The sequence below is a fragment of the Diabrotica virgifera genome, chromosome 1 (genome assembly GCF_917563875.1).
Source record: "Diabrotica virgifera virgifera chromosome 1, PGI_DIABVI_V3a".
Taxonomy (NCBI): Eukaryota; Metazoa; Arthropoda; class Insecta; order Coleoptera; family Chrysomelidae; genus Diabrotica; species Diabrotica virgifera.
In genome coordinates this window covers 3,190,024-3,202,440 of record NC_065443.1, presented here as the reverse complement: position 1 = coordinate 3,202,440, position 12,417 = coordinate 3,190,024, and the positions used below count along the sequence as shown (strand labels likewise).

The 12,417-nt window shown below is 32.2% G+C and overlaps 1 protein-coding gene across 4 annotated transcripts in view; it reads left to right on the top strand.

Annotated features, from left to right (window-relative positions):
* The window catches only part of LOC126886752 (NPC intracellular cholesterol transporter 1-like), a 209,648-nt gene that overhangs the window by 183,494 nt on the left and 13,737 nt on the right, over positions 1 to 12,417 (top strand). For all 4 annotated transcript variants that reach the window (XM_050653792.1, XM_050653781.1, XM_050653787.1 and 1 more), the window contains one exon: positions 2,928 to 3,007. In XM_050653792.1, coding sequence (XP_050509749.1) covers positions 2,928 to 3,007 — 80 coding nt within the window. The remainder of the gene's footprint in view (positions 1 to 2,927; positions 3,008 to 12,417) is intronic.

Here is a 12,417-nt window from a genome sequence, read left to right as displayed (position 1 = left end):
AAAACCAATTTTTAATCTTTCTAAATATGCTTAATGGATTTCAAAAGAAAAATAGTTAATTCCCATTCTAAATTACTTTCTACTAATTACAAAATTTAATGATCTATTATCTACTTCCACTAAGTCTTATTTAGCATCGGCTAATGATCGAACCTTCCGCGAACAACGATAATGACCTATTATCGATTTCACTTGAGTCTTATTTAATCACTTCTTAAAATTAAATATAACAATTTGTTGTATACAGGTTGTTCTAAATTTATATGCCCGTGGTTGAGAAAATTGAAAATATTTTATATTAAATTGAATTCTATTTATAATTATCAAAATTTAATTTTCATATCAAATAGAAATATAACAATATATATGACTTATATTTAGTATCTACTAAATTGTTCCAAAATTTGTAAAAAAATGTAACTGTATTGAGCTTGTCCCGTGGAAATAAAAAAAAGAATGTGTATGTACTTTGTACGTACGTAAGAAGTTATACTTCTATTATATGATTTCAACGAAATCATTATAACAGTTTATTTAAATATTATACTAATTTTAATACTTACTACTTTCCAAAAATTTTTATTAAAACAATACGAAAAATTTAAAAAATAAAAGAATAAAACACACGCAAACACATTGAAAAATGAAACCAAAGAAATTATTTCTGAACAGTTGTTGAGAAAATTTTAACTAAATACGTATTTAACAATAAAACTCTGAAAACGTTTGTTTTCTATACTTCCACAAAATTTATTATATCTAAGTGACTACAGCTGTTTCGGCGGAGTGCCTTTCTCAAGTAATATGGTTTACAATGTGTTTGCCTTTTTAATCTTCAACTGAAGAGGTTGAGGAGTGGGGAGCTGTTTGTCTCGAGTTGGTCATTCAGAATTATATCTGTATTTTTCAGTTTATTAATTTCCATAGATTCTAAAAAAGATAGCTTAAGGCCTTTATTTTGAATATGTAGAATTTGAAACTCTTCATTGAAAGAATGATTATGATCTAGAAGGTGAAGTGCGTATGTAGAAGTGTCTGTTTTTCTATTGTTGAATGCCCTTTTGTGTTCTGCTATCCGTTTGTCAAAAGTTCTGCCAGTTTGACCGATGTACGTTTTCGGACAGTCACCACAAGTTAGTTTGTACACACCACTCTGTAGTTGCTTTCTCTTTCGGCTTTTATTGTTCTTAATATATTTGCTTAAGTTGTTGTTAGTTCTGAAAGCTGGTGTTATTCCTTTCTTTTTTATGTATCTGGCTATTGTTGTTGTTATCTTGCCAGTATATGTGAGAGAGCAGAAGGTACTGGGTTCTTTCTGTGGTGGTGGATACACTAATTTCAGGGCTTTCTTATGGAGTTTTTGGTTTAAAATTTTGTTAACTGTTTGTTCGTTATAGCCGTTGTTTACTGCTATTTGTTTAATGATGTTTAGTTCTATTTAACGGCTATAACGAACAAACAGTTAACAAAATTTTAAACCAAAAACTCCATAAGAAAGCCCTGAAATTAGTCTATCCACCACCACAGAAAGAACCCAGTACCTTCTGCTCTATCACATATACGGGCAAGATAACAACAAAAATAGCCAGATACATAAAAAAGAAAGGAATAACACCAGCTTTCAGAACTAACAACAACTTAAGCAAATATATTAAGAACAATAAGAGCCGAAAGAGAAAACAACTACAGAGTGGTGTGTACAAACTAACTTGTGGTGACTGTCCGAAAACGTACATCGGTCAAACTGGCAGAACTTTTGACAAACGGATAGCAGAACACAAAAGGGCATTCAACAATAGAAAAACAGACACTTCTACATACGCACTTCACCTTCTAGATCATAATCATTCTTTCAATGAAGAGTTTCAAATTCTACATATTCAAAATAAAGGCCTTAAGCTATCTTTTTTAGAATCTATGGAAATTAATAAACTGAAAAATACAGATATAATTCTGAATGACCAACTCGAGACAAACAGCTCCCCACTCCTCAACCTCTTCAGTTGAAGATTAAAAAGGCAAACACATTGTAAACCATATTACTTGAGAAAGGCACTCCGCCGAAACAGCTGTAGTCACTTAGATATAATAAATTTTGTGGAAGTATAGAAAACAAACGTTTTCAGAGTTTTATTGTTAGATAAAATGAACTTCCATCAAGTAACGGTCGAATCCATCAAATACGTATTTTCTGACAAAAAAATATTATAATAAATATACTTACAATCATAAAATGTATAAAAAAAAATTTGCATTGGGAATTGAACCTGCGTCTATCAGGTTTAGATTATTTTGAACTCACCCCAGGCAGAATTTAACTACCGAGACATGTGAATGAAGTGGAAAGATATACCTAGCAACTAAACGTTTAAAAAAAATTTTGACAGTTGCTTATTCTGTTAGTTTAATCAAATAAGTTTGATTCTTGTGGAATTAAAATACGACAAAATATAGACTAAAAATGCAATATATTAGATGGAGATTTTTGTTGTTAAATCAAATTATGTAAATCAAAGCATTACCTACTAGCTAGGTAGGTACATTTTCCAAATAGGTATTTACCTAATTTGTAATTTTTTATTACAATACCGGAACATTTACAATAAGGTATGTACGTATACAGGTGCTTTTAAAAACTATTTAAGAAGTCACTACAATTATGAACTTGCTTTTTGTCACTGTCCTCACAACAATAAAAACTAATATACACAACATTTTGTTTATCCAGAATCTCCATTTGAACAATTATTGACAGATGATTTTAACACCCAATCAGATCCCTCATAACGTTTCATACCATACTGTCGATGTGCGCATGCGCTCAGTAAAATGAAAAATTTACCGTCGTGCCTAAAGCAGTATAACTTCAAAAACAATACATTACATTGCTTGTGCTTTTGGTAATTATGAACTTTTGTTGTTTGCAGGATCGCCAATGAACAAAGAGAAATTGGCCAACCGCCGCAATCTCAATGGCGACCATTTCCAGGAGACACATTTCGGCAGAGTAAGAATATATAAATACTATAGCATAGGTTGTTCAATAAGTTTTGCGGTTCGATAAGAGAGGGCGTTGCTACAAGCCTATTTTTTGTTATGTTGGTACACTCTTCATATGAACGTATGTCAAGTTTCATTTCAATCTGTCAATTAATTCTTTGTTTAAAAGCCATTTAGTATCGATACGTCACGGTATTTTTTACAATGGAAATAATTAAGTATACTGAATTCGCTAGTCTGAGACACAATTGTCTATTGACGTTGCTAATTTCTTTTTTCGGAAATTAAGTTGTTAGACTTGACTGGAAATTACTACACAACCAAACATACCTGCGCGTTGCCAATATTATTAATATAGTATGGTATAACTCAGAGGCGTGCGGTCCATGGAAGCGGAGGAAGCACCGCTTCCCTATACTTCGATATAAGAAATTATATTATTAATTAATATTTAATTATCAACAAATTTTCCCTAATCTAAGTAATCTATTATGTAGGCAATACGATCGAAAATATTAAAAATTTATCTCATAAACGAACTCAAATAATAATATACAAACAATTTAACGCATCCTATACCAAGAGTCCGTGCCTGTACGGAAGCTCTTTTTAAAATAAGCGCAGTTGATCCATTCTTGTGTTGGCCAGGGGTGGTCAGGGTTTAATAACCGCACCCTCAAGTCATCTTGAGTTCGCGCGAATTTTCTTACCCTGGAAGCGATTCTATGCTCACCTTACGGCCAGCATTTACTTAAGTCAGTCGAAATTCGTAGGGTTACGAGGCGACGTTTTTTCTTAATTGTAAATTTTGTGCTGTCGTTTATCTTTTTCTGCAATGGAAGGAGCGAGTAGACCGTCCTGTGGATTTATGAACAATATAGACAACTGTTTTTGTATTTGTATTGTGTGTAGTTTATTAAAAAAAGGATTTTCAAGTCGAAGTTATCAAGAGAAAGTAGACATTATGAAGTCTGGTAGGTCAAAGGAGCCCATTAATTTGGAGACAAAAGTGGAAAAATCGGCAAAGAGATTTACCAAACATTTCCATGTGGGTTTTTATGAAAAATATGAATGGTTAACTGGCTGCAAAATTGTATCAAAATTATTTTGTTGGCCCTGTATTATTTTTAATACAAGCGAAAAAACACATTGGAACTCGGTCGGCAATACAGATTTAAATAATTTTCACAAAAGTGTAAAGCGACATGTAAATAGTAAGTGCCATTTAAGTGCTACAATTAAAGAAACATTCGGGGCATATCGCATTGAACATAGTTTGGACAATCATTTAAATTATTTGGACAAATAAAAATTGATATAACTCTATTTTTTGTGGCTTTTTTCCAAACGTACAGCCCTAGAAAAAATATTGTTCCTAATTCATGCGGAAAGTGTCTTCCCCGCACTCCACTGCTTGCCCGAACTCCGCTATCGTTCGGGTCAACGGTAGTCTCGTGCGTGAAAGTATTACTTTCAGCACTAGTTAGAAAATAACTATTTATTAATTCCACAGTTTTCCGAGGTACCTCAAACAGAATCCAAAACGACTTAATTAAATGTACGGCTGACGTTGTAATGGATCATATTAAAAATGAGATAAAAAAGCTTCATTTCTTTCAATTGCACTTGATGAAACAACAGATGTAACCAATTTTTGTCAGTTATCCATTGCTGTGCGATATGCGGTTGATGGTATTCCTTAAGAGAGATTTTTAGAATTCGTGAACATAACTGCCGATCGGACTGCAGAAGCTATGTTTCAAATTGTGTGTGATACTATTTGTAATAATAATATAAGCAAGAATGTAATTCCAAGCTTGTCGCTCAGAGCTATGATGGTGCTGCAGTAATGGCTAGTCAGTTAGCAGGTCTTCAAGCTAAAGTAAAGGAACAGTTTAAACATGCAATTTTTGTTCACTGTTTAGCACACAGACTTAATTTGGTTTTATCTCAAGGCATGGATAATATTAAAGACAAAGTTTTAGAGTGCCCCTATAGCGCATCAGAGTACTATTATCGGGGGGAGGGGGGGAGTGGATAGTCTGGAGCATTGAGGCGGGGTGGAGTGACGGCCGCTTCTAGGAGTAAATCCTCCTCTCCCCAATGAATTGTATCACCCGAATGTCTTTCTCAAGGTGCGTGCAAGTGTCTCAGGCTGGGTTAAAAACACTATTTCTTGCTTCGTTTTACAGGTAATTTTTTATAGTTTTTGTTTTTAATCCATATAAGTTAACAAGTAGTATAATATTAGGTATATTATATATACCTACTATTTATCTATTAAGTAGGTACCTACATATATACTTATCACATAGTACATATTTTGATCTCGACCCCCGTAAGAAAATAATTTTATGCTCTATTGAATCGCTTCCCCTACCGAAAATGTCACCGCACGCCACTGGATAACTAGACCCAGACATCCAAAGTGAAAGTTATCCTCCAACTCCAAATTGTTCTATATGGTCCACATAATGTTCAGGAAAAATTCACACCATTTTGTGCGTCGGGTTTGGGGGGAGAGGGGGGAGAAATCGGTAAATTCGTAGTTTTTTTTACGTTTTTCGTTAATATTTCTAAAACAATGCGGTTTAGCATAAACAACCTTCTTTACAAAAATGTTCTCCATTAAATTTGAAACTTTATGCATAATCTTGCTAAAATGAACGGTTCCAAAGTTACAGAGGTAGTATAGTAAAATTGGTCCAAAAAAGGCCTAACCCAGACATCTAAAGTAAAAGTTTACCTGCAACACCAAATTGTTCTATATGGTCCACATATTGTTCAGTAAAAAATTACACCATTTTGAGCGGCTTCCGGTTTGGGGGGAGATGGGGAAAAGTCGGTAAATTAGTAGTTTTTTTTACGTTTTTCGTCAATATTTCTAAAATTATGCTTTATCGTAAACAGTGTTCTATACAAAAATGTTCACTGTTTAGCACACAGACTTAATTTGGTTTTATCTCGAAGCATGGATAATATTAAAGACAAAGTTTTAGAGTGCCCCTAATTGTTATAAAATCAACGGTTCCAGAGTTACGGAGGGTGAAAAGTGGAGGTTTTCGATACTTTTTATATTTTTTGGGCAATTTATAATATTATTACTGATGAAACAAATTTTCTTTAACAGGATTCTGTTTTGTAAATAAAATTTGGTATTTCAGTGAACGATGGTATGTTAGTGATAAGCCCTTGAAGAAACGTCAACCTCACCACCCAAAATCATCTTCAATTGCCCAAAAAAATATAAAAAGTGGCAAAACATCTCTTTTTTGTTTTAAATTTTATGTAGAACATTTTTGTATAGAACATTGTATACGTTTAAGCATAGTTTTAGAAATATTGACGAAAAAAACGTAAAAAAAAAACTACTAATTTGCCGACTTCTCCCCCATCTCCCCCCCACACCGGACGATCAAAATGGTGTAACTTTTTACTGAACAATATGTGGACCATATAGAACAACTTGGTGTTGGAGGAAAACTTTTACTGTAGATGTCTGGGTTAGCCTTTTTTTGGACCAGTTATACTATACTACCTCCGTAACTTTGGAACCCTTCATTTTAGAAGGATTATGCATAGGGCCTTTTTTATTTCAAATTTAATGTAGAACATTTTTGTATAGAAGGTTGTTCATGCTAAACCGCGTAGTTTTAGAAATATTGACGAAAAACGTAAAAAACTACGAATTTACCAATTTCTCCCCCCTCTCACCTCCAAACCCGACGCTCAAAATGGTGTGACTTTTTTCTGAACATTATGTGGACCATATAGAACAATTTGGTGTTGGATGATAACTTTCACTTTGGATGTCTGGGATATGCCATTTTTTTAATCAATTATGTCATACTAATATAATAGTAAACAGACATAAATATCATAAACCTTACACGAATCAATAATTATTTATTCACACCATTATAATGTATTCATAACAAAGAAGAAAATTATTTATTGTAGAAAATAAAAATATTTTTTAGAAATAAATTCCACAAAGTTTTATGGGTTTAGTATAATACACTCCCACTATTTCCAATAATTTTTCTTTTTTTAGTGAAAGATTAAGTTGATTAGAGCAGTTAATTGTGTGAGGTAGGAATTATTGTGCTGTATGTTTCCTATTCCGAATGTGTCAAAATAAATCTCGACAAAGCGAATTCAGTATATCTTGCAGTGCTTGAATTTTTATTTTTGAAAGGTTTAAAAGCAAAGGAAATTCATGAACGAATGTTGAAAGTGTATAAGGACTCTCCGCCTTCAATTATTACAATAGAAAAATGAGTTGCTGAAGTAGTACAAGCCTTGAATACGATCCACGTCAAGGGTGTCCAAAAACAGCAACAACACCAGAAATCGTATAAAAGTACAGAATATGGTATTGGAAACTCGTCGACTGACTGAAAGTGATTTAGTAGAATAGCTGGGCAGTGTAAAGAATATTTTGGCTGAAATATTGGGTTTAAAAATCCTGTGTTCACAATGGGTGCTGCATTCGCTAACAACGGAACACAAACACATTCGAATGCGAATTTCTCAGCAACATTTGGATCATTTTAGAAAGGATAAAGTAGATTTTGTGCATCGATTCATCACAGTGGATGAGACTTGATCTGTCACCATGATCCTGAATCAAATCAAGAGGCTATAGAGTGGTAGAACCTCTTGTTCTGAAGCTATTTCCTTGTGGCATTTTTATAATGAACTATTTTAAATGGGAAATAAGCCACAATTTAAAAAAAAAAGACTTTATTAACGTTTCGACGTCCAAGTCGTGTGTCGTTGTCAAAATACAAAATAATACTAAATAAACAAAAATGTTGTTGCTTAGTAAAAAAAGAATGTGTGTGTACTTTGTACGCACGTAAGAAGTTATACTTCTATTATATGATTTAAACGAAATTAATATACTTTTTATTTATATTTTGTTTAAATATTAAACTAATTTATACTTACTACTTCTCAAACATTTTTATTCGAACAGTGCCAAAAATTAAAATAATAAAAGAATAAAACACACACAAACACATTAAACAAGCCACAAATGATGTCTGAACATTAATTGTCGAAAATTTTTTTAACTAAATACGTATTTTCTGAAAATACAATTATACAGGGTGTCCCGAAAAGATTTGTCATAAATTATACCACAGATTCTGGGGTCAAAAATAGGTTGATTGAACCTCACTTACCTATATACAATAGTGCACACAAAAAAAGTTACAGCCCTTTGAAGTTACAAAATGAAAATCGATTTTTTTTTTCATATATCGATAAGTCTTATGAGATTTTTCATTGAAAATAGATATGTGGCATTCTTATGGCAGCAACATCTTCAAAAAAATTAAAGTGAAATTTGTGCACCCCATAAAAATTTTATGGGGGTTTTGTTCCCTTAAACCCCCCCAAACTTTTGTGTACGTTCCAATTAAATTATTATTGTGGCACCATTAGGTAAACACAGTATTCTTAAAACTTTTTTGCCTCTTAGTACTTTTTCGATAAGCCAGTGTTTATCGAGATATTTTGAATATTTGTCGAATCCACCACATATTTGTATATCGTTAAGTACGATTATAGAGACCTGTTATAATCTGAAAATTTATTTAGAATGTACATTTTTGGGTATATTTTGAAAAAGAAGCCACATCTCGATAAAAGGTGACTTATCTAAAAAGACTAAGAGGCAAAAAAGTTTTAAAATCACTGTGTTTAACTAGTGGGACCACAATAATAGTTTAATTGGAACGTACACAAACATTTGGGGGGTTTAAAGGAACAAAACCCCCAAAAAATTTGTATGTAAATATATTAAAAAAGAAGCCGTATCTCAATAAAAACTTGCTTATTGAAAAAATACTAAGAGGCAAAAAAGTTTTAAAAATGTAGTGTTTAAATAATGGTATCACAATAATGAATTAATTGGAACGTACACGAAAGTTTGGGGGGGTTTAAGGGAACAAAACCCCCATAAAATTTTTATGGGGTGGACAAATCTCACTATAATTTTGTTTTAAAATTCTCCTCCCATGAGAATAATATATGTCCATTTTCAATAAAAAATCTCTGATAGTTTTCGATATATTGAAAATAATCGATTTTCATTTTGTAACTTCAAAGGGATGTAACTTTTTTTATGAGCACATTTGTACTAAGGTAAGTTAGGTTCAATCAAACTATTTTTGACTCCAGAATGTCTGGTATAATTTATGACCAATCTTTTCGGGACACCCTGTATAATAAATATACTTACAATCATAAAATGTATTAAAAAAACAAAAAAGAAAGTTTCTATTGGGACTCGAACCAGCGCTGATAAGAGCGGTTGGTATTGGAATTCATTCGCCTTCTCCGCTTAGCCACGGACACTAGGTGTCATTATTTACGAAGATCGACTAACTAAACGGATTAAACTTGTGATATTTTGATATGTTGAAAATTGATCAAATTATTTTAATTTTGAATTGAAATGATTTAGAATTGAAAAAATACAACAAAACAGAGTAAAAAAACAATATATTAGGTGAATATTGATAGAAATTTTGATGGTAATCAAATTATATAAATAAAAGTATTACATACTATGTATTTTGGCAGATCAAATAGGTAGGTTTATACACATGATACATTAACAATTATTACGTACCTGTTGCTTTTAAAAACTATTTAAAAGTCACTACAATATTATAAACTTTTTTGTTTCTGTCCTCACAACAATAAAACTAATATTATACATTTGTTTACCTTTACCTTTACCTCCAAACCACAACTGCAATATCGGATAATTTTTGACATGTCATTTGAACATCCAATCAGAACAAAGTTATAATGCGCATGCGCCGGGCTGATAGGTTTTAACATATAAAAAAATCACCCTCTATCGCCGGTAAAGAAGTATAACTTCAAAAATTCTTCTAATAATTTATTTAATCTGACTCATTTATATCGGCAATTCAGGCATGTATTATACATTTTAAAGTAGAAGACTTTAAAATGATATTGCCAATATTGATGAGTTGCGTTCCTGGGACGACTTTACTAAAAGATAGTTCATTCGATTACATGAAATCAACCCCAACTCAAGAATATCCGCCACAAAAAATCATAGCATGTGATCTGTCTTTAAAAAGACAACCAAATGCAACGGTGGTATTGAAATTCTCGCGCTAGAGATTCCATAGTAAATCACGAGGGAAAACCAGGAAAAAACTCGTGATACTATCCCGACATCGTAAGTATTTGGGCTTACGTTTAGTTTAATCTAACAAAAAACCTGTGTTTTTGGTTCCGAAACGAGTTCGTGTCCAGTAATTGGCCAAGAAGGTTTGTTCAATTTTCATATGTAAAAACTGTGTTAAACCTGTAATAAAACCCTTAATTTAAATAAATCTCAAGCCAAACCTGTCCTGCCAGTGCTACCTAATTCATCCCCTCCTAATTTTTACCCTTACCCCTACAGACAGACAATTATACTTGGATTCGCGACAGAAAAATCTTTCTCTTTTCTCTACGACCTTTCGAAGGGTCAACTCGGGTACCGCTCATCCCTTGACGGTACATCTCATCAATCTCTTTTCTTTCTTTTGGGCTGAAACGAACAATCAAAAGTCGTGCACGAACAGTTAATTCGCGAGTGACGCCATACACGATTTTGCAGCAGTCATGTGTGACCGGCTTTAGTGCTGGCGACAAGGTTTCACAGTTTGGTAAGACATTTGAGTATTGTCTGTATAGAACCTTTTATATTGCCACTTGAACCTAGCAATCCACATACATACAGTCCAATCCTGAGATTGTATTCACAATCTCACATATGTAAAAGCTTTATTGTACAAGGTTTTAGCATCAGTTTTTGGGATGTGAGAACAATTTTTTTGTGGGTTACTTGCAAGCTGACAAAACAATAAATTCTGGATATTATTGTAATCTTTTAGATCAGGTGAAGGAAAAAAATCGTGAAGAAAGACTGTTTGCATAAGAAAAAAAATCCGTTTTCATCAGGACAATACACTGTGTCATATGAGCATTTTACCAATGAATTAAAGCTCGAATTGTTGAAGCATCCACAATATTAATCAGATTTGTCTCCTAGTGACTTCCATTTGTTTCAATATTTAAAAAAAAAATTATGCGTGGAAAGCGTTTTTCATCAAATGATGAGTACATAATCACTATGGAATATGGAAGCGTATTTTGCAACATAGGGATGGAATTTATAAATTGGAATCTCGTTGAAACAAGTGTATTGATGTTCAAGGAGACTATACTTAATAATAAAGTGTATTTTAATTTATAAAATTGTGTTTTTCTTATCGAACCGCAAAAATTATTGAACAACCTGTAGGCTATTGATTATATTCAAAATAAGATAGCTAAAAGGAACTACAACGTTAACGGGGTTTCATTATTTCATATGGTCAATGGACATCTATATATGAAAAAACCGCGTTTAAGTGCTACCATTTAAAGGGGTGCGTTTTTGAGAAATGGGTGAATTAGTCCCTGGGCACAGGTTACATTAGGGTGAGTTCTATGCACTTTTGGTACAAACATATCTACATTAAAATTGTTCCTGGTTAAATTTCCTATCTAAATATCACTTTTTAAGTCAATGATAGTTTTTTTTACAAAAATATATTCAAAAGAAAAAGCATAAAGAAACCCAAAAGAAAGAAATTTTGTTTTTTGTCCCATAACTTTTGTCCACGAGGATATAGGTATAGACATTTCTTTAAAGAAAAAAAACTTACACATTTTCTCTTTAAAATGTTGTTTAGTAGAGGTAATTAAGATTTATAGTTTTCGAAATATGATTTTTCAAAGTTCGCCACTCACAGCAATTTTGGGCAATTTTCCTTGTTATTTCGCAAATATTGTTCTGTAACTTTTTTCTACGTAACTTTAGGTATATGCAATGGTACACGTAATAGGAATAGAAATATATTACCTTAAAAATGATCTACTGTATATCTTGTACGACTTTTTGTAAAAAGATTAAAGTTTTTCAAGGTTTTATACTTTTAACGATTTTTTATATTATAATATAAAAATAAAATAATATTATTATATAATATATGTATATTATACAGGGTGTAACAAAAATACAGGTCATAAATTTAATCACATATTCTGGGACCAAAAATAGTTCGATTGAACCTAACTTACCTTTGTACAAATGTGCACATAAAAAAAGTTACAGCTTTTTGAAGTTACAAAATGAAAATTGATTTTTTCCAATATGTCGAAAAGTATTGGAGATTTTTTATTGAAAATGGACATGTGGCATTCTTATGGCAGTAGTATCTTAAGAAAAAATTATAGTGAAATTTGGACACCCCTTAAAAATTTTATGGGGGTTTTGTTCCTTTAAACCCCCCCAAACTTTTGTGTACGTTCCAATTTAATTATTATTGTAGTACC